The sequence below is a fragment of the Sebastes umbrosus genome, chromosome 21, assembly GCF_015220745.1.
Source record: "Sebastes umbrosus isolate fSebUmb1 chromosome 21, fSebUmb1.pri, whole genome shotgun sequence".
Lineage (NCBI taxonomy): Eukaryota > Metazoa > Chordata > Actinopteri > Perciformes > Sebastidae > Sebastes > Sebastes umbrosus.
Genome location: NC_051289.1, coordinates 2,288,802 through 2,313,695, shown reverse-complemented (window position 1 = coordinate 2,313,695; position 24,894 = coordinate 2,288,802). Strand labels below are relative to the sequence as shown.

The 24,894-nt window shown below is 40.0% G+C and overlaps 1 protein-coding gene across 15 annotated transcripts in view; it reads right to left on the bottom strand.

Annotated features, from left to right (window-relative positions):
* tnikb (TRAF2 and NCK interacting kinase b) overlaps positions 1 to 24,894 on the bottom strand; it is a 63,716-nt gene that overhangs the window by 23,615 nt on the left and 15,207 nt on the right. For 5 of the 15 annotated variants that reach the window (XM_037756311.1, XM_037756319.1, XM_037756316.1 and 2 more), the window contains exons 3-18: positions 22,836 to 22,892; positions 22,420 to 22,545; positions 21,235 to 21,345; positions 19,986 to 20,076; positions 19,488 to 19,618; positions 17,726 to 17,780; positions 16,496 to 16,574; positions 15,113 to 15,288; positions 14,922 to 14,988; positions 14,386 to 14,584; positions 12,413 to 12,529; positions 10,359 to 10,445; positions 9,175 to 9,375; positions 7,148 to 7,552; positions 2,568 to 2,732; positions 1 to 175 (exon numbers count right to left, since the gene is read on the bottom strand). The exon at positions 1 to 175 is cut by the window's left edge and continues 68 nt beyond it. In XM_037756311.1, coding sequence (XP_037612239.1) covers positions 1 to 175; positions 2,568 to 2,732; positions 7,148 to 7,552; positions 9,175 to 9,375; positions 10,359 to 10,445; positions 12,413 to 12,529; positions 14,386 to 14,584; positions 14,922 to 14,988; positions 15,113 to 15,288; positions 16,496 to 16,574; positions 17,726 to 17,780; positions 19,488 to 19,618; positions 19,986 to 20,076; positions 21,235 to 21,345; positions 22,420 to 22,545; positions 22,836 to 22,892 — 2,242 coding nt within the window. Of the gene's footprint in view, positions 176 to 2,567; positions 2,733 to 7,147; positions 7,553 to 9,174; positions 9,376 to 10,358; positions 10,446 to 10,938; positions 10,969 to 12,379; positions 12,530 to 14,385; positions 14,585 to 14,921; positions 14,989 to 15,112; positions 15,289 to 16,495; positions 16,575 to 17,725; positions 17,781 to 19,487; positions 19,619 to 19,985; positions 20,077 to 21,234; positions 21,346 to 22,419; positions 22,546 to 22,835; positions 22,893 to 24,894 lie in introns of all 15 variants that reach the window. The other 10 variants (XM_037756322.1, XM_037756324.1, XM_037756325.1 and 7 more) reach the window with 8 other exon arrangements.

Genomic DNA, 24,894 nt, shown 5'->3' with positions numbered 1-24,894 from the left:
GGCGGGAGAGGGGCAAGGGAGGAGGGGTGTCGGAGGTGGGGTCGGAGTTCTGCCGGGGCATGGGAGGCCGGGAGGGGGAGGGCGACGCCGAGGAGGAGGAGGACACGCCGTGGGGGTCGTACAGAGACTGGGAGCCTGACAGACCGTGACTCTTCACCTGCACCAGGTGGGCCATCTGGACACACACACACACACACACACACACACACACACACACAAGCAGGAAACGGGCAGGGTTGAGGAGGAGGAAGAGCAGGATCAGGATGCGTTCACACAGTGTGATCAAGATGAAGTGAGGAGGAAGAGTGATGCAGGAGGAGAGAGAGAGAGGAGGTGAGAAAGAAGGAGAGGAAGGTAAGAACCACATGCCTCAGGGTGCGTTCACACCCGTCATCTTCAAACACTGCTTACAACATTTCCTCTAACAAGCAGCAAGACAACCACTGTGTGTTTTAACAGAATGGATTGGGGCGGCTGAGAGCGGCATGAATCGAGCATCATTTGCAACCGCTATCTGCCCCACCTCAAAGTCTGATTCACAAAAGATAACGCGCTAATGATATTACATCACAAACACGGCCATAAAGTTTTGATTGCAAGTATCCATGTGGCAAAATATAAATGTGCTTGAGGGCCAATGCTTCGGTTGTGAGGGGTGATAGTCAAGCTTCCCTTATACTTTCTGCAAGCTGACGTGGAATCGTGTCAAGGAAGCAAATATTTTATACTCTGTGCTGATTCATCCTTGCGGCAAACAGACACTCTCAAAGTTCCTCAAAGTTCTCCGTTTTCGCCACCCATCTGCGGCAAAAACCTGCCGCACAGAACCCCCGCGAATGTCTGATGGTGTGACATCACTTTGGCCGTGCGAACATTCGCGAACCCTCACGGATGCGGCAAGCCCGTCGGGACCATGGATGTATTAAGAGAACTGGATACAGCGTTGGAGGCGGGGCCCCGTTCATTCCTATGAAAGCTGCTCAGAGGCTCTTGAAGCCAAAATGGCTCAACTTCCGACTGGAAAAGACCCGGATCTTGGGCACGTGGAACATGCGCAGTAGCGTCCGCTTGGTCACATGACTCGGACACGGGGGTCCCAAAGCCACGCCATCGTCACGGCTTGCACTCCAGCCTCGGTCTGGGTCTCATTCACATGAACGGAGGAAGGGAAATAACTCTGGATTCAGCTATTAGTGCGTTTTACAACTTTTAGGACTTAATGATTTAAATAAGGGCTATGAGAGTGTTCATACTGGGAAGTTTATTCACCTCAAAAAAAATTATCCACTGAGTTACAGACTTCTCTTTCCCAATGTAAGTCTACGGGAAAAAGTATTTTTGGGCCCAATGGCATCACGTGACGGACACAGAAGTTGTGGTGCCGCCGTTTGGCCACTACGAAAGTTATGATCAACGACCGGCGCACTTCCTGGGGGCTTGTTCGGGGCTCAATGATCCTGCAGCGATCCCACCGCAGCAGAAACAATAAATGTGTCTCCCCATTAAGAGAGACGCTGTGTGCATTTACGCACAAGGCACAACAGCAGGGAGCTTTATTCATTATTTTTTTGCATTGCATCCTGACACTGCATCCCAAAATAAACGACTTTGAGCAGTCACCCCTAATAAACGGGTTTCAGTTACCGCCAACTCTCTGGAGACGCTAATAACTTAACTGTAACTGCATGTGGCTATTAGCGCTGTTTGTGAATTGGACTGTTTTTGCAATGACGCTCATTTGTATATGAAGTGGACGATTTCGCGCCAAATATCTGCATTTAAATATGTGCACCGAGGAACACCAAGGTTAGGGGTGCATTTCACCCTTTACAGGGTCTCTTTTTGTCTTATTTTATCTAGGATTAGCAGCCACAAAAGCTGCACAATCTTTTTGTGAATTCGCCCCCTGAGTTTGTAGACAAATGTTAACGTCAAGAAGCCAACGGTTCGTTCTGCTTGTAAAGTCGAGCCAAACAAAAGGGAAGTCTGGAAAAAAAAATCTCATATCCAGCTGTTTCTTCAGCTGTCTTATTAAGAGAGAGCTTCCTCGGCTCCTTTCAGAGCACAACCTGCACAGCTCACTGCAGCCAGGTGAATTCCACGGGGCAACGAGATCCAATTTGACAAACTCTGAAAAGGAGATTCGCCCTGGGAACGAAGTATAGTTGGACTGGTGAATCAAAAGCTTCACCTTCATTTTAACCGCGACAGTCTGGTACAACACCCTCATCATCTGCTCCAGCCGGCCTGAGAGTCTCCTCCTTCATCTTACCCTTCATTATAGATGCTCTCAAGACACTTTTGACTCTCCCACTTGAGGCACAAACTGAAGAGGACACTCCACTACTTGGAGGTGCTGTTTCCCTTTCAGGTCTGATGAAGCGAACAACACTGCATCATCTGCAAAAAGTAGAATCCTAAAAACCACCACAGCAGAGTAGACACTCTCTGCCTCTGTCTTAGATTATGAAAATGAATCGCACCCTGAGGGATGGAAGTTTGAGTCACATGCTAACTCACTCTCACACACACACACAGCGTCGCAAAGAGGTAGGACACACACACACCTGTGGTTCGACGGAGCGGTGCATCGGCGGGGTCCGCGCCTGCTGGATGCCTCCGCTGCTGAAGGACTCGGAGCGGGGTGGCAGCGACGGGTCCGAGATCCGGTTGGAGACTTTGTGCTGCAACGCAGGAGAAGTCTGTCTGTTCAGCTTATAATGCTCCTCCACCTGACACACAAACACACACACACACAAGATCACAGTCACTCACAGCACGCAGTGTATTTCATTTATCAGTTTGATTTCAAATCTACAACAGTGATGTGCCCTGCACTCTACCAGCACTATATGGAAGAAATCATTGCTGTTGTGCAGAACTAAATACACTTTTTACCATATTTTAAGCCTATTTACAACTCTATTTACTCCACCTTGCTTTTCATGTTCAAAATGATAAAATAGTTAAGTGAAAACGACATAAGTCAACATATTTTGTAGACTATGGTTTGATGATTAATAACTTAAGATAACTTCCATAATGATTTTAGTCGAGAGCAAAGCTTCTGAGACATTATATAGTCATCAGTTTTCCAGATCATTGTTTGGTTTTGGCAAAAGACATCTAGACATTGAGGATGAACGTGGGAAAAATCTGTTTGAAAAAAAACTTTTTAGACATGTAAGTTTCATATAGTTGTTATAAAATAAACATCCACTATTTTGATAATCAAATTAATTAATTTTTCATGCAGAAATGACAGAAGATGTTGTTTCCAGCCTCTCAAATGTGGAGATTTCCTGCTTTTATCTGTCTTATATCATATTAAACTTAATATATTTGGGTTTTTGGACTGACAAAACAAGACATTTTAAGAAATCAACTTGGATTTTTCACTATTTTCTGACATTTTATAGACCAAATGATTAATCAATTAATAGAAAATATTTGGCAGATTAAGATCCGAGTGAGTCTCTTCTAAAAACATACTTTTATGGGAAAGATTATCCTGATTTTATCTGAGCTGCCTGCTTATTTTATTAGTTTTTTATTTCATTTTTCTCTCTGTGAAGCACTTTGTACTTTCGTTTTAATAAGTGCTCTTTAAATAAAGCTTATTGTTGTTATTGTTATATTGAAATGCTGTTGAAATGTAATGAAATATGTGAATTCAACAGATTTCAAGAGAGTATGATGTGATGCATCTTGTTTCAAAATAATTCTACTTAATAGATGACGGTGTAAACAAAACTGATTAAATATACAGCATTAACTGTGTGAAATAGAGCCTCTGCTCTTTTAATTTAAGTGTTCATTTTCATAATTTTAATTTTAAGGAAAGATAGATAGATTTCAACCATTTTTTTCCCAGTTTGCATCAAGACATCTAAATGCAGCTAAATGCATAATTATTCGTTTTTAAATAGAAAATAAATAGAATGAAAATAAATTAGTTTTTTTTAATCAGGATTGGAGTCAAAGGATTCAATTAAAGTGCTACTGAGAGAGTTGAATAGTCTCAGTAGTTGGTCCTTTATAGCAAAGGTCTCCATGGTTACATGTGTTAAAGCTATTGACTGAGAGGTTCACAGTTCAGGTAGCTTTTCTCTAATCTGTTTTTAGAGAGGAACATTGTGTCTGTGTGTGTGATGGAAATATCTCCTCCTCTGAAGCTTGGAGGGAAATCCTGGGAGGCTGAGATGAGGGTAGACCTCTCTGTACAGAGTGTGAGTTTCCATGTGTGGTGTGTCCAGAGGGACGGAGACGGATATAGATGCAGCTGCCCTACATCAGTCCACCAGCTGCCACCAGAGGGCAGGCCTGGAGATCTGCCCTAAATATGGGTGTCTACACTGGGGACGGGTGATCACATGTGACCCTGTGCTTTTTATGGAGTCATAGGAGTGTCATAAAAAAAGAATAAATCTGTAAAAGAATAAGAACATAAATGTGGAAATGTAAAAAAACTAATGATAAAATATAAAATAATAATTACAAGTATTTTCATTTATTTTCACATTTATTAAATATAGATTTATTTATTTAAAATAGAGTAAATGTGTGCAAGAATTCACAACTTACTCTGCGCAGGAAGGAAAAGTAAAGGGAAATTAATTAAAATAATAAATAATTTAATTAAATATTTGCTATATATATATATATATATATACAGAAATAAATTAACAATACATCAAATGCTAAAAATATAATAAAATAATAAAATATAAATGAATAATTATAAGCATTTTCATTTATTTTCACATTTATTTGGTCATTTATTTCCGTAATCATTTATTTATATATTTTTTAAAACATGTATTTATTTATTTAAAATACAGTAAATGTGTGAAGGAACTCACTTCTTACTCTGGGCAGGAAGGAAAAGTAAAGGGATAAAAATAAATAAACATCATATAAAATAAGTAAATAATATTAAAAAGAAAATATACAGAAAAAATTGAGCATTTAATTTGCTATTTTATATATATATATATATATAAATTAATAAATAATCAAATGTTTAATATTTTTAAACATATAAAAATAAATAAATATATATACATACATACATAAATAAATTAACTAATAAATGTGAAAGTAAATGAAAATGCTCATAATTCTTTTTTATATTTTGTTATTTGTCTTAATATTCCACATGTATTTATTCTTTTATTTAATCCTCTTTATATTTCCACATTTATTTTCTTATTCTTTTACAGATTTATTCTTTTTTTAGGGCACTCCTATGACTCCATACATTTTGTCCGGCAGAGTTCAAATGTGGAGCACTGACCTGCATTTGTCTGGTGTGACTTTACTTATGTTTAACACAACTCAAACTAAAAAAGATAACAACCTAGCAAGGACGCCTAAAAGTGTGTAAAGCTAAATAAAACTAATAAACACATAAAGAATAAATGAATGAAAAAGGAAACATGGAATTTAAGAGATTCTTGGTCAGTAAGTTATCATAAACAAAGCCTGTAAGATAAAGCAGAAGTTAGTTTGAGCTGTTGGAAGTTAGTACCTGTTATAGAAATATTATCCGACCACACCACAACATGCAACAACCAGGAAAATATTCTTAACTGTAAAAGAAATGAAGGTTATTGCTTAATTTATATTATAATGGTAATAAAACCACCAGATTGAGAGCGACGGCAGTAAAAGATGAGGAGGAATCCGACAACCCTGCAGATCAACCTGTATCCCCCAGACAGTGTCAGTAACCTGTAAAATGGATGGTTAAGGTTAAACACGGAGGCGATTTAGAGAAGATTAAACGTTAACATGCAAAGGAGGAACATGACAAAGGATTAAAAGAGAAGAAGAAGAAGAATTGGGTGTTTATTTCCTACTGCAAAGTAAATGGAAATGCAATTTAAACGCCTCAAATTTAGCAATTAGGATCCCTAAAATATAAATAATCCACATTAACAGCTGCCGACATGAGTTGCCAGATATTTAATATTTAAATTTGACTGTTCAAGTGTTCGAGTTTTTGTTTTGTGAACGTTCTAGTCGACAGGTGGCGGTAACGCGCCCGATAGTACATTATAACATCATATCTGTACAGAGACCGGACCAAACTCTGTGTATAAACCACAGACTGTCTGTGGTAGAAACAACAACGTTGCTGCTGTATTTATGCCTAGATGACTTTATCCTGAGTGTTAATGGAGCAGCTGCATAGCCTGGCGCTGATCCATCCAAACTCCATTCAGAAAACAAGCATTTTAAAAGTTGTTTGCTTGTCGTCTTGCAGACAGACCTGACAAAGCATGAATTCAGACTTTTTACAAAATGATGTTGTTATTTCGGCATCCTTTTAATCTGTTTAATGCAATTACATCACAGCACAATCTGTTTATTTTGGGTTCATACCGCAGTAGCGACGTGTGGATTGCTAGATACAGTCAGCGCAATGGCACTGTGTATGTGAATACAGCTCGCCGCCGGGTGACGTTATGAACCCAGACACGACTGCGTTTGGTTTTCTGACATATCTGGGACTTCCACAACATGTTCAAAGCATTAACAGTGGTTACTTCTTCTATGGTTGATGGAGGAAATGGCGTAAAGAGAAGTTGTTGGTATCGATGGAGACAAGCTTCTTCTCCTTTCTGGCGCGTCTAGTGCGAATGAACACAAATGATACCGGCGGTCAAACTCGAAAGTTCGCTTCGCTCTTGGTGTGAACACAGCATAACGCATTAACTATGCAATAAAGTGTGTTAACATTGTCATTGTTGGCCTGCTAACGTTAGCTTTTAGCTCTATCAATGCCGCTAGCGTTGCTGTAGATTCTTGTTCAACTTTCGATAAGAGACGTCTGATATGATTCAGTGCTGTTATACAAGAGGTGGGAGTTGGTCTCTTAGTTTTGGAAGCGCTGACGTGCCGTCATCAGTCAAAGAGGAAGTTAATCAAAAGATCCCTGTGAGAAATAGTGAGATGAAGGAGTGTGAAATAAAAAAGTCCACATTATAATTTCTGCTGCCAGCCCAGAGTTAATGTGTGTGAGTCCACCTGGTTAGAGAAATCAAGAGAGTGTTGAGAGTGATTAACGAGGCCGGTGGTTAGTAAGTCAGCCAGGAGACGGAGAGAGTAGAGGAGTAAAGAGTCTGTTCATCCTCCGACTGACCCGGCGGCCGGGGCTGCGGCCCCTGGAGTCGGGGCTCTTCCCGGAGCTCCTCCCAGAGCTCCTGCCAGGGCTCTTCCCGGAGCTCCTGCCGGGGCTCCTGCCGGGGCTCCTGCCGGGGCTCTTGCCGGGGCTCTTGCCGGGGCTGTTGCCGGGGCTGTTGCTGTGGTTCTGCTGGCGCGCCGCTGGATGATTCTCAGGGACACAGGTGACACGGATTCGAGGCACGTGGAGGCGATCCCTAGAAGGACTGTCATGGGCGGGGTAGGAAGGGGGGCGGCGGCGGCGGCGAGGTTTGTAACCGGGGAGCATGAGCAGGTTGCTGAGGTTGATGTCTCGCGTCTCCCTGAAGGAGTGGTATTTCTTGGGAGGGATACGAGGCGAGTTGCTCTGAGCTCGACGCATCACCTGGAGAGCAAGGTGAGTGTTTACAAGACAAGCAGGTAAATGAACACAGTCTGGGAGACGGAAGAGGGGCGTTCATGAGGGCCTCAGGTGATGCAACACGCCCCCCTGGCAGCCATATTGGAGGTTCACAGATCAGCTGACAACATAATTAACAAGACATAATTCACGTCAGCCTGTTTTTCACTATGAATAAGTCACACAAGAAGAATTTCACAGCACATAAATTATTGCCACGTTGTTGCACCTAAAAAAAAGAATCAGAAAGCGGTTATTTCCTCTGCAGGTGAAGCAGAGATTGACACCTGGAGGGCAGAAGACAACTTAAACAAACACAGTGTTAATCTCCAGGGAGCTCTGCTGGCCTTCAACCAGCCTCTTACACCAACTCATGAATGAAAACAGACCACTTTACAGCACACTCAGCTTTGTCATCGTGGCTGCGCTGTTTGTACTCGAGCTGCTCTGTGGGTGTGTTCTTGTTCTCACATGCCAACCTGTCTGTTGTCTTTTGTTTGCAAAGGTTCACCTGAGTGTCTGAGCACACACATTTACATGTCGGCGGCCCTGCCTTTGAGCCGCGAGTGTGTTTGAGTGTCCGCTCCTCGACAAAACAAACATCGAAAGTAATTAAATTATAGAGGTTCAGCACTGCCTCCTGAGAGAAGAAAACGCTATTTTATATAAACCAAAGCCAGCATGCAGACTTTTTTATTTTAATTTATTTAATTTGATTTAATTTAATTTTTATTTTATTTTATCTTATTTTATTTTATTCTATTTATTTATTTATTCATTTATTTATGTGTTTAAAAATGTAAACTGTGATTAAAAGACCATTATGTACATTTGTATCTTCATTTAAGATTCTTAATAATCCAGATGTTTTGGTTTTTATTCCCTATGCAAACCGTTTTATAAATAATTGCCTATATCTGTATTATAATTTACATATTAATATTTAAAAAAATATAAATCTGCGTAAAAATCTCTAATTTTTGTCTGTAGTATTAAATCTTAATTATTTCTTAAAATATGCATGTTTAAACCTGTCCAGTACAAATCAATTAAATCAATCAAACTGAATATTTTAGAAAAGTGTCAGGTGTCTTGATATGGAGGACAGAACTTGCCAAAATCAATGAATGACTCAATAAATGACTCGAAAAATAAATAAATAAATAAATAAAAATGTCATTAAATGTAGCAAAAATAATATTAAAAATAAATGTAGCCATTAATTAATTGATAAAATGTGACATAAATTGATATTTCTGTTTTAATTTGCTTCTTTATTTTGTATTAATTCCTTTATTTATTTACTCTTCTGTTTAATTGTCCCTTTTATTTATCTATGTATTTATTTTTAATCATTTTTATATGTATTTATCATTTTTTGCATTAATTTTTTATTTATTTAATAATGATAATTTATTTATTGAGTCATTTATTTATTTATTCATTTATTTATTTATTTTGGCAGGTTCTATCCACAATATATTGAAACCAGACACGCTGGGATCAAGAAAAATGACTCTTTATTATAATAAATAACAGTTTTTAGAACAATTAAGTTTGAAAAAGTGAAGTTTCAGAAACTATAAACTGTGTGTGTGCAATGGTACCTCTTTGGCCCAGGCCGGCTTGTCGTTGGTGCCGGGCGCCTGGTCTTTGTAGTGGTACAGCTGCTTCTTGTCCTGCGGCGGCCGCGTCGGGTCCTGCTGCTGCTGCTGCTGCAGCGACACCAGGTACGCTCGCTCCTGCTGCAGCTGCCTCTGCAGCCGCTCGGCCTGCCGCTGCTCCTCGATCTGCTTCCTCTTGTACTCCTGCACGGCAAACACGACAGAAGGAAAAGAGGGGAGGTTAACGGGGGGGGGAAACAACACTATAAATACCCAAACAAAAGAACATATGGAAAGTCTTGTTCCAAAATGACCTTTGGTATGAAAGTGCAGCATGTCTTAATCCAGCCATCTTAAATCTACTTGTTAAGAATATTTGATAAAAATTACTTAGTTAGGAAAATATTGCAGCTTTTTGCCTGCATCCTGTCCATTATTTACATTTATCAGGACACCTTCTCATGTACATTAAAGGTATTACATTCCTGTTTATAGACGGAGACTTTTTTTCCCAAACGCCACACATTTTCTGGAAAAGAAAACACAACATACAACAACGCTACCTCATGACAAGTAACCGTTCTCTCTTCCATTCTCCAGTAAACTTGCGGCGGCGACGCGCTTTGAGTTATGGCTGGTGCACGCCAAGGGTAGAGTACAAGCAGGGAGGCAGGGAGGCATCTGATTGGTTCTTTTCAAGCGGACCGCGAGGCAGTGATTGGTAGACGTTTTTACAGGATTACAGCAGCTACAGATGACGGCTCTTCTGCGGTCCTTTTTCAGAGCTCATCAGTAATGAATAGCTGTCGGGGTTTAAAGACCGTTTCAACCAATATAACAAATAGTGTATACTGGAGAACATCGTCAACCCTGCCTTTAAGTCACGCCACTTCCTGTGCGGCGTAACTTAACCACAGCCTTTTCCTAATCATAACTAAGTTGTTTCCTGTGAAGACGGAAGTTTATTTTGAAAAGACTAGAGCGGAAATTGACGCTGGATATTCGTAGGAATAAGCACGAAAAATGAAGAATAACTGTTCGTAAGATATCATACGAACCATTGCATGAGAATACGTTGCAATAACAAACGTGCTGACATGGAACCAGCGCTCAAGATTTCAGGGAAGTAGTTGTGCAGACCTGTCCCACGAAATAGGCTGTGTGTATATGAGTGTGTGTGATGTTACCAGCAGTAAGGCCTGCTCCTGCAGGAGCTGCTGCTGCAGGATCTCCAGCTGCCTCTGTTCCTCCTCCAGCTGCCTACGGATATACTCCTAACCAACCAGCAACCCCGGTGAGCAGACGTGAGAGACGCAGCCAATCAGAGAGCCCCGAGGCAGACGAGAAGCAAAATCGGAGCCCAGGCAACCAGTGACATCAGCAGAAGAGCAGGAAACAGGAGAAAAAGGAAAAACGAAAGAGGAGGAAAGTAGATTTATTGAAGAGGTGTGAAAGTAGGGATTTAGGGATAAAGAGAGAGAAGCAGCGGGGGGTGTAATTAGTGGAGCAGTGAGACGTGCTGAATGTTGGAGGACTGAAATCAGCTGTGCAAGAGGTAGAAATGCCTGAAAAGTAGAGCATTAGGGGAGCGTTGCACTGCAGGAAAAGTTAACTATTAGTCATGCAGTCGTTAACAAAGCCTCCTGCCTCCTCAGTAGTATTATATATATATGGTGATTCTACACATCGTTCTCTCTTTAGAATTATAAGAACGCTGTACGGCTGCAACTAACAATAATTTAATTTAATAGTGAAAGATGTCCATACCTGTTTCTCTAAGGTGATGTCTTTAAATGTCTTGTTTTGTCCAAAACACAAAAGACATTCAGTTTAATATGATATAAAACAGAGAAAAGCTGAAAATATCCATATTTAAAGGTCCCATTATATGCCAATTTTCAGGTTCATACTTGTATTTTATGTTTCTACTAGAACAATGTATTGCTGTAATGTTAAAAAAAAAAAATATTTTCCTCATATTGTCTGCCTGAATATACCTGTATTTACAATCTGTTTGAAACACTCCGTTTTAGCACATTTCAACGGAATTGCGTTGCTAGGCAACAGCTTGGGTCCATTTTTACTTCCTGTCAGCTGATGTCATTCACATACACTGCAACTGGAACTAAACTGGGACACATTTACAATGTTTATACATTTAAAACTGTGAAATGGTCTATATATTGTAGATTTGTGACATCACAAAGGGACAGAAATCCTGACGGCTTGTTTCAAAGGCACAGTTTACTGAATACAGGGTGTGTGTATTTCTCTGTGGATTGAACGTTTCGATACTTTCACAGTATTTATATAGCACTTAAACCTGCTTTATAATAAAAAAAGAGACATAAAAATCTCAGCTTTTACAATATGGGACCTTTAAGAGGCTGAAATCGAAAATTAATCGATTATTAAAATAGCTGGTGTTGATGCACCAGTTACTTTAAAACTACTCTACACCTCACTGTATTTCATGATGTTAACAATTCATATAAAACTATAAGATCCTATTGTAATAAATGATTGCTTGGTCAGTTGTATATACCATTAATAATAACAATTTAGAAAAGGTTTTTAAAGGTGCAACGTGCAGCATTTTAACACACTGAGGTCACAGTTTTCCCTGGATCAGGTGAGCTACTATTGTCATGTTTTCATGGATTAAAGCAGAGTGATTATCTGTGGACGTTGGTCAGAAAAGAGATTTATCTACCACTTGTGTAAGTGTTTTTTTTTTTCTATTAACTTATTTGTTTATTTAATTTATTACTATTACTTTTTTCTTTGTATTAATATTATTATTATTTTTTTTACTTTTTTTACATTTGTTATCTTTTTATTATTATATTTTCGTTTTATTATTATTATTATTATTATTATTATTATTATTATTATTATCATTATTATTTTTTTATTTTTTTCTTAATTTTATTTTAATTTTGAATGCTGAAGTTGTTTTCCCTAGTGTACTTATTGTGTTCGTCTCTAAGCTAAACTTCTTAAAAAATTGGTTTACAAACTATTGTAACTGTAAATTGCATATACGAAAACAACCTCGAAAAAAGGGGAAAAATAATGTATGAAAAAAAAAAGTAAGTGTTTGTTTTACATGGAGAGAAAGAAGAAACTGCTCATATGAAGGTGAGTGAAGTGCGAAGGTTACATCAGTGATCTGAATGGAGAAGCCCCGCCCCCTTCTGGATGATACCTGTGATGTAACGCTGGTCAGGTGTGGTCCTACCTGCTCTCTCTCTGCGTGCCTCCTCTCCTCCTCTCGGCGGAGCTGCTCCATCTCTTCGTACCTCCTCCTCTGCTCTCGCTCCTGCTGCTTCCTCATCTCTCGCTCCCGCCGCTGTTGCTGTAGGTGGAGAAGACGTGTGCGTGTGTGATTGAGGTGTGTTTCTCTGGCATTTGGATGAGCCGAGGTGCTAACATCACAGGTGTGGAAGGTATTTTGCATGGAAGACGAGTCGTTTTATAATCAAAGCTGAGATGTTTTTTTTCAAAGGTGGAAACAACCGCGGGCTAAATCTGTCGTTCTCATTTATCAGGTGTGATGTTGAGGTGCTTCACTGGTTTAGATGAACTCTCCATCTCCATCAGTTGCTCCATCTCAGGTGTCTTTTATCTTTCTAATTATCTTAAGATTTTTATGCACCTATTTCTACAGACTGAGAGCTACCTGTTTGCATTCATACATGCAATTAAGAGAAAAGATAAAAAATGTTGTTAGTAAACTGAAACTAAATTAAAACTGTATCCTTTAAGAAAAACTAAACTGTAATGATAAGATACTTCCTGGTTAAAAACAAATAAAAATAAAATAATAATGAATGTAAATTAATTTCCGTTTTAGTTTTTTAGTTCTAAATTATCACTACCGAAAAGAAGGAGACAGCATGAATTTCCATCAACTCTCGTGTGACGTTGAACCACAGAAATTGAATCCCATCGGACACAAAAGTAGCACAAATATGAAACATTACGTCCATTCCTACACAGTTCTCCAACTATGTACTTTGTATGTAGCTACATACTTCTTTGACATTATAGCTGGCCCTAATAAAAACAAACAAATTAAATATATAAAAACTTGACTTTTCTGAAAACTCAAACTCAAAATAAACTAAAGTGAAATAAAAAAGTCAGAACTAAAATAAACTAAAAATTGGCCATTTTTGGTCTTAATTGACTAAGATTTCTTTAGTCGACTCCTCATTTTTTATGCTTTTTTCATGCTGAATGACTTATTTCTAAGAAACTTACTGCATGAGCACATCTCTGCTAAACAACAGATTTAAAGTGGTGCTCTTGTGTGATTCTTTGTGATTCGATTAAATCAACTAATCGATTAGTCGACTAAGAATTTCTTTGGTTGACGGCCCTGGAAAATTCTAAACTATTACCTCTATGACAACAATGACGGAAAACTTCTGAAGAGAAACTAATAGAGATTGTCGTCATGATCTCAAAATAAATAATAACTTGAGTGTTTATTTTGTGCAAAGCTGGAAGGAAACATATTATTGTGTTAACCCTAATCTGCCTGCTGGTGGATACAGTATTTAAACCTCCAAGTACACAGAAAATAAGCAGGTAAGTATATCAACAATGTCACTCTCATCGCAACAGGTTGTCTACACGTACTCGTGTGTTAAAAAGCAAGGATATCACGAGACTTAGAGCGCCATTACGTGTTAATCCGTGATGAGATGCATTCACACTTTCAAATAGTCAAATCCCAACTGTCTCCACCTTCACCAACAGTATCAACATGTGGTCATGCAGGTGTAGAAATTACACTTTTAAAAGCCTCGTTACATTCAGTTTTCAGATGTTTTGTCACTTCAAGTTTTGTTGCTTTCATATTACAGATGGCAGTCAAATTGTCTTCTGAGTCTCTCCTCTGGAAGGACTAGAAGACTTTTATTGTGAAGCATCTATCGGAAGTGCAGTGTTTTTCACAGAGACCAGCGAATTACTGTTATATTATATATTCTTTCTTAAAAGAAATGTGACTACTTCAAGATTTTTTTTAGCTTTCTTGTCAAGCAATCAGCTCAAGAAGAAAACTCTGCAGGCGGCAGGCTCTTAGTGGAGTTTAAAATACATGAGAGTGAATTACAGTATTTTAAACAGTCTGTATGCAGAGTACCTTCTTCACCCAGAGTATTAATACTCATATAATGTAATAAATAAGAGACTAGAGGTTACCTCCTCCAGCCGTCGCCGCTGCTCTTTCTGCTCCTCGATGCGTTTCTGTCTCTCGGCCAGTAGTTGGCGCTTGTGCTCCTCGTTCTGCTGCTGCTCCAGCTGCTGACGCCGGATCAGCTCCGACCGCTCCTTATTGGCCAGCTGGAGGCGCAGGAAGTCCCGCCTCAGGGTGGACTCGCCGGGGATGTTGATGATGGAACTAGAGGAGAACCAATAAGAGTAGAGAGTTGATGTTCTTTATTTGATTTATTAATAATGCAGTATTAATAACATAAATCTAAATAAACTTATGGAGGTTTTTTTTATTAAATTCAAATGCAAAGTTTAATTTAAAAGATATTCCGTAAATTCAAAATGAAAAGAGCTAAAAGTGCATGTAGCAGTACAAGTAGTTGTATTATCAGCAGCAGTACAATCAATATTAGTACAACAGTAGTAGCAGTATCATTAGGTGCAGTGGAAGTAGCTGTGGCAGTAACAGTAGTACAAGTAGTAGTACTAGTGTCAGAACAAACTATGAGTAGTAGTGGTCGTACCTGGGCTCTCCGACGTCCCTCTCTTCATCCTCCTCTTCACTCCCACTGTACTCGTATTCTGTCTCATCTGTAGGAAACACACACACACAGTTAACAGTTAACAGGTTACCATCCAGATGTTGTGACCCAGCTGGCCCTTCATGCAGCTGTGTGCAGCTGTGAGGTGAGTCGGTGGGGGGGTGCAGCCTCACCCCTCTCCCCCCTCCTCTTCTTGGTGCGGTCGATGTGGTCCTTGAGCTGGATGCGGACCTGCCTCTCGTTGGGGAGGTCCCTGATGAACGGGTGCTTGAGGAGCTGCTCGGTGCTCGGCCGCTGACTGTGGCTCTTCACCAGACAGCTGTCGATGAACGACTGGAACTTCTTTGACCTGGAAACACACAAATCAGTTAAATACAGGAATGATTTATGATTTTATAACATAAATCTGCATTTCCATTAAATCATAAATCATAATATATGGAGGATTTTTTAATTAAAATGTGAATTTCTATTAAAAAGTTATTCAGCAAAGTTGATATTCAAAATGAAAAGAATAAGTGCATGTAGTTGTACAAGTAGTAGTAGTACAACAGTAGTACTCGCAGTTGCAGCACTAACAGTAGTGGCAGTAGAAGCAGCTGTGGCAGTAACAGTGGCAGTACTAGTAGGAACCTAGTAGTAGTAGTAGTAGTAGTAGTAGTGGTAACAGTTGAAGTAGTGGTAGTAAAAGTACCAGAACTTTAGCAATTACACAGCCACAGTACCAATCACAGTACCAGTTGCAGTAGCAAAAGTAGTCGTAACAGTAGTAGTATTAGCAGTAGCAGTAGAACAGTTGCAGAAGTAGTACTAGTAGTAGTAGTAGTAGTAGTAGTGGCAGTAGTATCAGTGATAGCAGTAGCAGTAAATGTAGCAGTAGTAACCACATTGCAGTAGTACCAGTCACAGTACCAGTTGCAGAAGTAGTAACAGCAGCAAAAGTAGTAGTAACAGTAGTTAGTATTATTAGTGTCAGTAGTAGTAGTAACAGTAGTAGTACTGTTAATGTCAGTACTGGTAGTAACAGCAGCAGCAGTAGTAGGAAAAGTTTAAAGTTGTATTTATAACACATTAACTATTATTTTAAAATTAAAATATTAAATAATATCTAATTCATTTTTCTGATCAAAGTGATGTGCAAAGATATATAAAGATGGGCAGCATAAATATAATGTTTTTTTAATCTATTTGAGACAAAGATCTAAATCTTAAAAGGAAGACGCATGTACAACAAATATTTACGACAACATAATTAAAAGAATAACAAGATGCTAAATAACAATATATATACAACAGAGCACAGAACTATTAATTAACAGTACATACAATAATGTGATTAAATGTTATTTTATGTGTATTGTCCTTATAAATAGAGGGAATTACAACTTAAAGAAACTTCCAGTTAAAGGTAAACATGCCATGTTAACCCCTTAAAGCGCACCTTTCCATAGTAATCAGATTACTGCTGGATGTGTCGGATACTGAAGGCCAGAGGAGCCACAACGAGCTGCTGAGGAAGAATCTGTATCTGAGTGTTTTAGCACAAAGTGACTCACCACTTCTTAGACTTGAGTCTGGGGGCAGGATTTCTGGGGATGAGGAAGAGCGCTCTCATTGGATGCATGTCGCACAGAGCTGAGGACGAAGAGGAGGAGGAGAGAGATAAGGGAAAGGAAATAGAGGGGGAGAAAGAGGACAAAAGGACGGGAGACGAGATGAGACAAGAGGAAAGAACGGAGAGAAAAGGATAGGATAGGAGATAAACAGGCAGGAGATGGGACAGGAGGAAAGGAAAGGACAGAAGAGGATAGGAGACAAGGCAAGAAGAAAGGAAACAAAAGGGCAAGAGACGGGAGGAGATGAGACAATGGAAAGGAAAAAAGAGAAAAAGGATAGGATAAAGGAGAAATAGGCAGGAGATAGGACACGAGGAAAGAAAAGGGAAGGATAGGAAAGAACAAATGAGGATAGGAGACAAAGCAAGAAGAGAAGAAACAAAAGGAGACAAGTTGGAACAATAGGAAAGGAAAGGAGAGAAAAGGATAGGAGACAAACAGTTAGGAGATGGGACAAGGGGAAAGGAAAGAAGGAAAGGACAGAAGATGAGAGGAGACAGGACAATAAGAAAGGAAAATAAACAAATAGGCAGGAAATGAGACAACAGAAAAGGATGATAGGAAAGGACAGAAGAGGATAGGAGACAGGACACGAGTGAAGGAAATAAAACGGCAAGAGATGAGAGGAGATGAGACGAGAGGAAAGAAAAGGACAGAAAAGGAGAGGAAGAAAGGAAAGGAAACAAGCAAGCAGGAGATGAGACAAGAGGAAAGAAAACAAAAGGGCAAGAGACGAGAGGAGATGAGATAAGGAAAGAAGAGGAGAGAGGACGGGAGGGAAGGAAATAGGAAAGGAAACCAAAGGACAGTAGAGGAGACGAGACGAGACAGGAAGAAAAAAGGAAATAAAGGAAAGGGAGCAAGAGGAGATGAGAAAAGGGAAGGAAAGGACAGAAGAGGAGATGATGAGACAAGGTAAGAAGAGAAGAGGAGAAGGAATTAAAAGGACAGGAGATGAGATGACAAAGGGAACAGGAAAGAACAAAACAAAAGGAAATGAGTGAGAGGAGATGATACAAGAGGAAAGGAAAGGAAAGGACAGAAGAGGAGAGGAGACGAAAGAGATGAGAAGAGAGAAAACGGAAACAGAGTTTAGATTTAGACTTTTTAACCAGGAGACAAACTGTCCTCTGTGTCCACTCTGTAATGAGTCGAATGTTTCACACTTACGTGGTGCTCCCTCTGCCATCTCTATAGCTGTGATACCGAGCGACCACAGATCACTCTGCAGAGACGGAGACGGAGAGAGAGAGACGGAGACAGAAAGACAGAGAGAGAGAAAAGTGAAAACTTTCACATCCTAAAAACCTGTTACCGACTTCACACATCATGTTTTAGGTCCACTGGTTCCTGTTAAGTGATAAAAATACAGAAACAACCCACCTACCACTGCTATTGTAGATCTAAACTAACATTTCATCACCCATCTGCCTGTTTATAATAGAAACTATCCGCCTATTGTAGCCAACAAACTGCTATTTAAAGTGAATACTGAGAGATGAACTGAGACACGTTAAAAGCCCCGGAGGGTCGGAGGAGTTAATGGCGTCTTAGCAGAGCGGCGCTCGTCCTCCGCAGGCTCGCCACAGGGATCTATCCTGTCCCCATTACTGCACATCCTCCGTATATACAGTAACTAACCACTGCAGCATCTCTGTGAGGAGACTATATACAGTCCAGGCGCCTGCGGTCGGTGTTTTGTGCAGTCGTGCGGCGATGATCAGAGATTAGATGTCTCCAAAGGAAACAACGGATACGATCATTGAAGAGATTCTTTTAAAGGTCAGCTGGTGTTCACAGCTATACGAGGCTTTTTGACTCTGATTGATGAGGAATTGATCTTTGGGAGCTCTACAAACTGTATTTTTTCGCAGATGCTTACTATTTTCCTCAGATTTTAGATTTCTTTGCACGGTGTGTAAAATGACAAATGACTGTATTGTTGCCTGAAAATTCCCCATTAAGGCCAGCTGTAACAGCATGTGACTAAAGGAGGACAGAAATATCTGAAGGGAACAATTAAACCTATATTTATTTATTTAAATATGTGTGATATTAACATGAAATCAGATGACTGAGAGTGATGCATATCAATTAGAGCTGTCAATCGCTTAAAATATTTAATCGCGATTAATCACGATTGTCATGTTTAATAACAAATTAAACACATTTTTTATCTGTTCAAAATGAACCTTAAAGGGAGATTTGTCAAGTATTTAATCCTCTTATCAACATGGGAGAGGACAAATATGCTGCTTTATGCAAATGTATGTATATATTTACAACATTAACACAAAACAATGACAGATATTGATCCAGAAACCCTCACAGGTACTGCATTTAGCATAAAACAATATGCTCACATCATAACATGGCAAACTGCAGCCCAACAGGCAACAACAGCTGTCAGTGTGTCAGTGTGCTGACTTGACTATGACTTGCCCCAAACTGCATGTGATGATCATAAAGTGGGCATGTCTGTAAAGGGGAGACTCGTGGGTACCCATAGAACCCATTTACATTCACACATCTGGAGGTCAGAGGTCAAGGGACCCCTTTGGAAATGGACATGACAGTTTTTCCTCACCAAGCGTTATTTAACCTCCTTCATGACAAGCTAATATGACATGGTTGGTACCGATGGATTCTTTAGGTTTCACTCTAGCTTTAAAACTGAGTACGCTACAACCTAAAAATCATAGGATGCGTTAAAGAAATTAGCGTTATTATCTCGTTAACTTTGACAGCCCTGATTGATTAATATTTTGTATTAATAATCTGAATCTACAAAGTAACTACAAATAAGTGGAGTAGAAAGTACAATATTTGCCTCCAACATGTCTGGTCTATATGCAGTATAGATACAATACTGTATGAAATGGACATAAGCAGCATGTAGATTCACACACACACACACACACATCAGGTTTACCTTGAAGTCATATGTGGCGTCGGGGTTCTCGTCGCAGGCGATGACCTCTGGGGCCATCCAGTACGGCGTCCCGATAAACGTGTTCCTCCGTCCCACCGTACGATCCAGCTGAGCGCTCACGCCAAAGTCCACTGCGAACACACAGAATAAAAGGCTTGAATAGAGTTCTACAGGGGATGACGTGTTTTAGTAGACCAAACAGGAAGTTAGCATCGCTCCTGTTCCCTCTGCACAAATGGAATAGTTTACAAGAGTGCAAGAAGGTGGACAAGTGAGTAGATGAGTTTCCGTGTTCGGCTTCTTAGTCTTCTTATTATAAGAAATATTATTATAAATGAATGTACCGCTCCCTTCCTTTGTAAAAACATAGCTGCGTACAGTTTGCTCAGCACCAGCAGACAGTATGCAAGATGACACAGGGTGTGTTAGTGTGTGTTAGTGTGTGTGTGTGTGTGTGTGTGTGTGTGTGTGTGTGTGTGTGTGTGTGCGCCCTCTCACCTAGTTTAACCTCCGCGTTCTCCGTCAGCAACACATTCTGGCCCTTGATATCTCTGTGGATGACCTTGTGCTGGTGGAGGTGGGTCAGACCCTGGAGACAGAGAAGACAATTACTACTACTTCCTGTTAGACAGACCTCAAGATGATGGAAGAGATGTCTTTGCTACCTTCGTTTCATCAGCAGAACATTCACTGACTGTAGTCGACATGTCCGACTGCACTGTGAGCTTCCTGTCTTGAGTTTAGGATTTGGATTTTATCTACTCTTTGAGGCCAAAACAATTGACCCATTCAAGTGCTGAAGCCTGATGAAGCACTCTTCTGTGAACCAGTCAATCCTAAAATTAAATATGGAGCCTAATCGCAGATCAAATGTACATTGAAGGGTCTTAAACATACAGTCTGCGGTGATTGATGATGTTGCAAATGGAGCTGCTGAGATGCAAGAAACATTTCAGACTTGATCTGACAATAAAGTAATATCATCATCAGTTTTTTACAGAAACAGAAAATATTAGCATAAAGGTACGGTCACGAAATTAACATTTGCCTCCCGTTCACTTCCATCCTATGCGAGAAAAACATTGGCTTCCAGTGACGAAGCAAAGTCGCATTTTCGAATTCATGTGAGGTTCAACTTTAGTGAACTTTCAGGTGAATATCGCCTCTGCAGGTGATGGTCACTCATATTAAGGAGTTCCTCAGGGAACCTTTTGGGGTTCTCTTACGTTTGCAGTTGTTTCCCACCAAAAGAGTTCCACCAAACATTAACTCTTTTAAAGATAACACCTACAGAAGATGTTTTCAATACCCCCAGGTGTATAAATACTACTAGATATTACTGATAACATTCATGTCATTTGTTTAATATGATCTACATGTAACGGTAACAATGATAACGGTTAACTCTACAGGATCGAGGATCGTTTCTTCTAAGATCCAATAGGTTCTGATAGAAAAATCAATACGACGACTCACCTATATATCTATATCTATGGTTCCTTTAATGTCCTCATCATGAGCTTTTTATGAAAACTACAGGAGATAAATTGCATTTCGAGCAACTTGGGTCGCTGCAGCAGAAAATAAAATACTGAGGAGTTCCTCAGGGAACCATCTGAGGTCCCCTTATGTTAGAAATCGTTTTCCCACCAAACATTTACTTTCTTAAGATAAGAACCTACACAACATGTTGTTTTCATGCTGACACATAACTAGCGGTGATGTTCATTTTAATGTCAGTTCTCACCCTGAGGATCTCTCTGCAGACGTAGGCGATCCACTCCTCCTTCAGAGTGTTCCCTTTGGTATTTTTGATCAGGTCCGTAATCGAGCCGGCCCCGCAGAACTCCATCACCAGCTACAAACACACACAAACAATGTTACTGTACAGATTTTTACATTTACACATACTTTACCTTATTGATCACCATTTTCTAAATCAAGCCTTCAGTTTTTAGATTGTTTTTCAAACTTCTAGGCAGTTGTTGGTTTCCGTTTTTTTTCAGTTTAACGAGTGGCCGTGTTAACTGGTGACTTTAAGCCAAATGTGCCTGTGGTTGGTCGTAGTAACTTACGTAAATGGTCGGCGTAGATAATAAACACAGATGAGTATGTATTTAAAATTGGTTGAAGGCTTTTACGAGGACACCTGCATGCTCTCTTCGTGTTTTCAACAGCTGCCGTCGAGCACTACGAGTAACCACAGCGCATTCAGCTGAGAGTCGCCAGTTAACACGGGCACTCGTTAAACTGAAACACCGGTGGCGTCTATGGCTGCAAGATATTAAACGTGTTGACTACCACTGGGCTGAGGACACGATCAAAAATGCTCATGTTTGTAGCGTCGATTTTAAAACTCAGTGAACTCAAAACTCTGAGTCTGTGTCGTGGTATATGACGTTATGTACACGACCACAGATAACGTAGTTGTAAGCAGACTACTGGATTACTATGAGCGAATTATTAAAATATTTATAGGAGTGATTCTGTCCCAAGCTTTTTGATTCCTATACAGTAAGTGGTTGATCACTCTAACCATGATCAATAGAAGAGTTTCCACTGTAGAGATGTTCCGATACCGATACCAAGATGAGAATGAAGCGAAATGGCTCACTCTTTTTCTACTTCGATTATCAGCACCGGAAAAAACAATCGAATTGATGCATTGCCCATAGGCATTTCCGATACTGGTATCGGAACAACTCCACCAAAAAACTACCAAAACCACATGCTAAAAGTTTCACTCTTCCTGACCGCCATCAACGGTAGAAATTCAGGTATTATAAAATTCATAACCATAGGCAGAAATTAAGACATCAAAGGTTTGCGACCAACAGTAGCCATTCTTCTTTCATGTGAAGGGGGTGTGGTGAAGCTAACATGGGGCGTTACGTTGCTCTTTAAGTTCCAGACACACGTGTGCCGTACGTACCCAGAGCTGGTCGTCCATCCCAGGAGGGTTCTTCTTGACGAAGGCTCCATAGTAGGTTGCGATGTTCCTGTGGTGGCTGTACTTCTTTAACATGTTGATCTCTGCTTTAATCTCCTCCTCCTCATCCTAAAACACACACACACACACACACAACACACACACAACACACACACATCATACACAACACAACGTTAACACAAAAAGTCGGTGTTTACTGAAATGTAAAGATATTAGATTCCTGGAGAGGAAATGAGATCAAAGAAGAAAACCCCTCCAGCAGAGTCTAGTGAGGACAAACTGCTGCCCTCAAAGCAGGAACGCAATCCTGAGGTATGTTTGGGCATGTACAGATTTAATACAACGCTGTGTGTGTGTGTGTGTGTGTGTGTGTGTGTGTGTGTGTGTGTGTTACTTACTCCTGTGACGTCCATGACCTTGATGGCAGCAAGCTGACCTGTTTTGACATGGCGACCCTGAAAAGACACAGAGAAAAAGGACATAAGAAATAAGAAAGATGCTCATTAGCATAAAACAAAACAATTCAATCATTTAATATGTGTGTTTGTGTGAGAGTGTCGGTTGTCAGTCGCATTTTGCACTTTCAAAGGCTGACAGGAGACTTTAATCATTGTTTGTCAGATTGCATTATCACCTTTAATAAAATGCGTCATTAATTTGCTGAGATACTAAATAAAGAAGTGCTGATTTCTCCCCTGAGATTCACTCCAGTGAAATAAAATCTTTCTTCACACGTAAAGAGACACGTTTTTATCTGTTCAAAATGAACCTTAAAGGGAGATTAGTCAAGTATTTAATCCTCTTATCAACATGGGAGTGGACAAATATGCTGCTTTATGCAAATGTATGTTTATATTTATTATTTTAAATCAATGAACAACACAAAACAATGACAGATATTGTCCAGAAACCCTCACAGGTACTGCATTCAGCATAAAACAATATGCACAAACCATAACATGGCAAACTGCAGCCCAACAGGCAACAACAGCTGTCAGTGTGTCAGTGTGCTGACTTGACTATGACTTGCCCCCAAACTGCATGTGATTAGATTAAAGTGGGCATGTCTGTAAAGGGGAGACTCGTGGGTACCCATAGAACCCATTTACATTCACACATCTGGAGGTCAGAGGTCAAGGGAGCCCTTTGAAAATCACAGTTGACAGTTTTTCCTCTCCAAAATTTTGCGTTATTTAGTTTCGGGACAAGCTAGTATGAGATGGTTGGTACCGATGGATTCTTAAGGTTTTTCTAGTTTTATATGATACCAGTATTTTCACTCTAGCTTTAAAACTGAGCCCGCTACAACCTAAAAATCGCAAGTTGATGTGTTAAAGAAATTAGTGGCGTTAAAACGAATCAGTGTTAACTTTGACATCCCTAATTTTTACAAGTCTGAAACGATAAAAACATCCAGAATTTTACATGAAAAAAGCAACTTTTTCAGATTCATCTCGTGGCCCCTTGGAGGGGTCCCGACCCCTATGTTGGGAACCACTGGAGGATGAAAGTGTCTCACTGAGTCTCCTCCTCCAAAACTAAAGTCTGTATCACAGCTGTTAAAGCGAGAAAGTGGAAATTTATCCACCTCACCACCACCACCAGCCCACCACCCCATCACACACACACACACACACACACACACACACACACGCACACACACACACACGCACACACACACAACGTCTCCTCCTGGTAACCTAGCAACAGGCCTGGCAGGTTGTTTAGTGAGGGCAACGAATGGGGGGGTTGGAAGAGGCAAAGTGATGGCAGTGTGTGTGTGTGTGTGTGTGTGTGTGTGTGTGTGTGTGTGTGTGTGTGTTAGGAGGCCATGATATTTCACACTCTGGGTCACTTTCGCATGTGAGTTGCTCAGATTCACACACACACACACACACACACTCACTCACACGCACACACACACACACACAGCGTCTTGGTTACTCAGTGTTGCATCAGACACTGAATGTATCTGACAGGCCGAAACCACCTCCGAGTACGGAAAGTCTCTTGTTCTCTTTTTCACATCTTTCTGTCTGCCTCTCTTTGTGTGTCTCTCATCTTTGTTTTCCTGTTTTATATCACTGACTCCCTCCCTCTCTTTCTTTCTTTCTCTCTCTTTCCCTCTCTCTCTCTCTCAGTCATGTTGCAGCAGCAGCAGCTATACTGAAGTGTGAGGCGACTATCAATCCAAAGCTTGATATATGCTCGCTGGTGTCTCTCACTCTGCATTTATACCGATTTGATATGTTTTGCGATTCGATATTACGATTTTTTGCGATGTTTGTTAACTTCTTTAACACTAGACCATGGGGAAAAAGTTGAATCATACACTTCTAGGGACTTTTACTTTGGAAAATATCTAAATGAATACAGTAAAACTGTTTGATTTTCAGCATGTATGTAGTCAGAGATGTCAAATATATCAGTTATTCTCAGGTATTATTCATTTAGTTT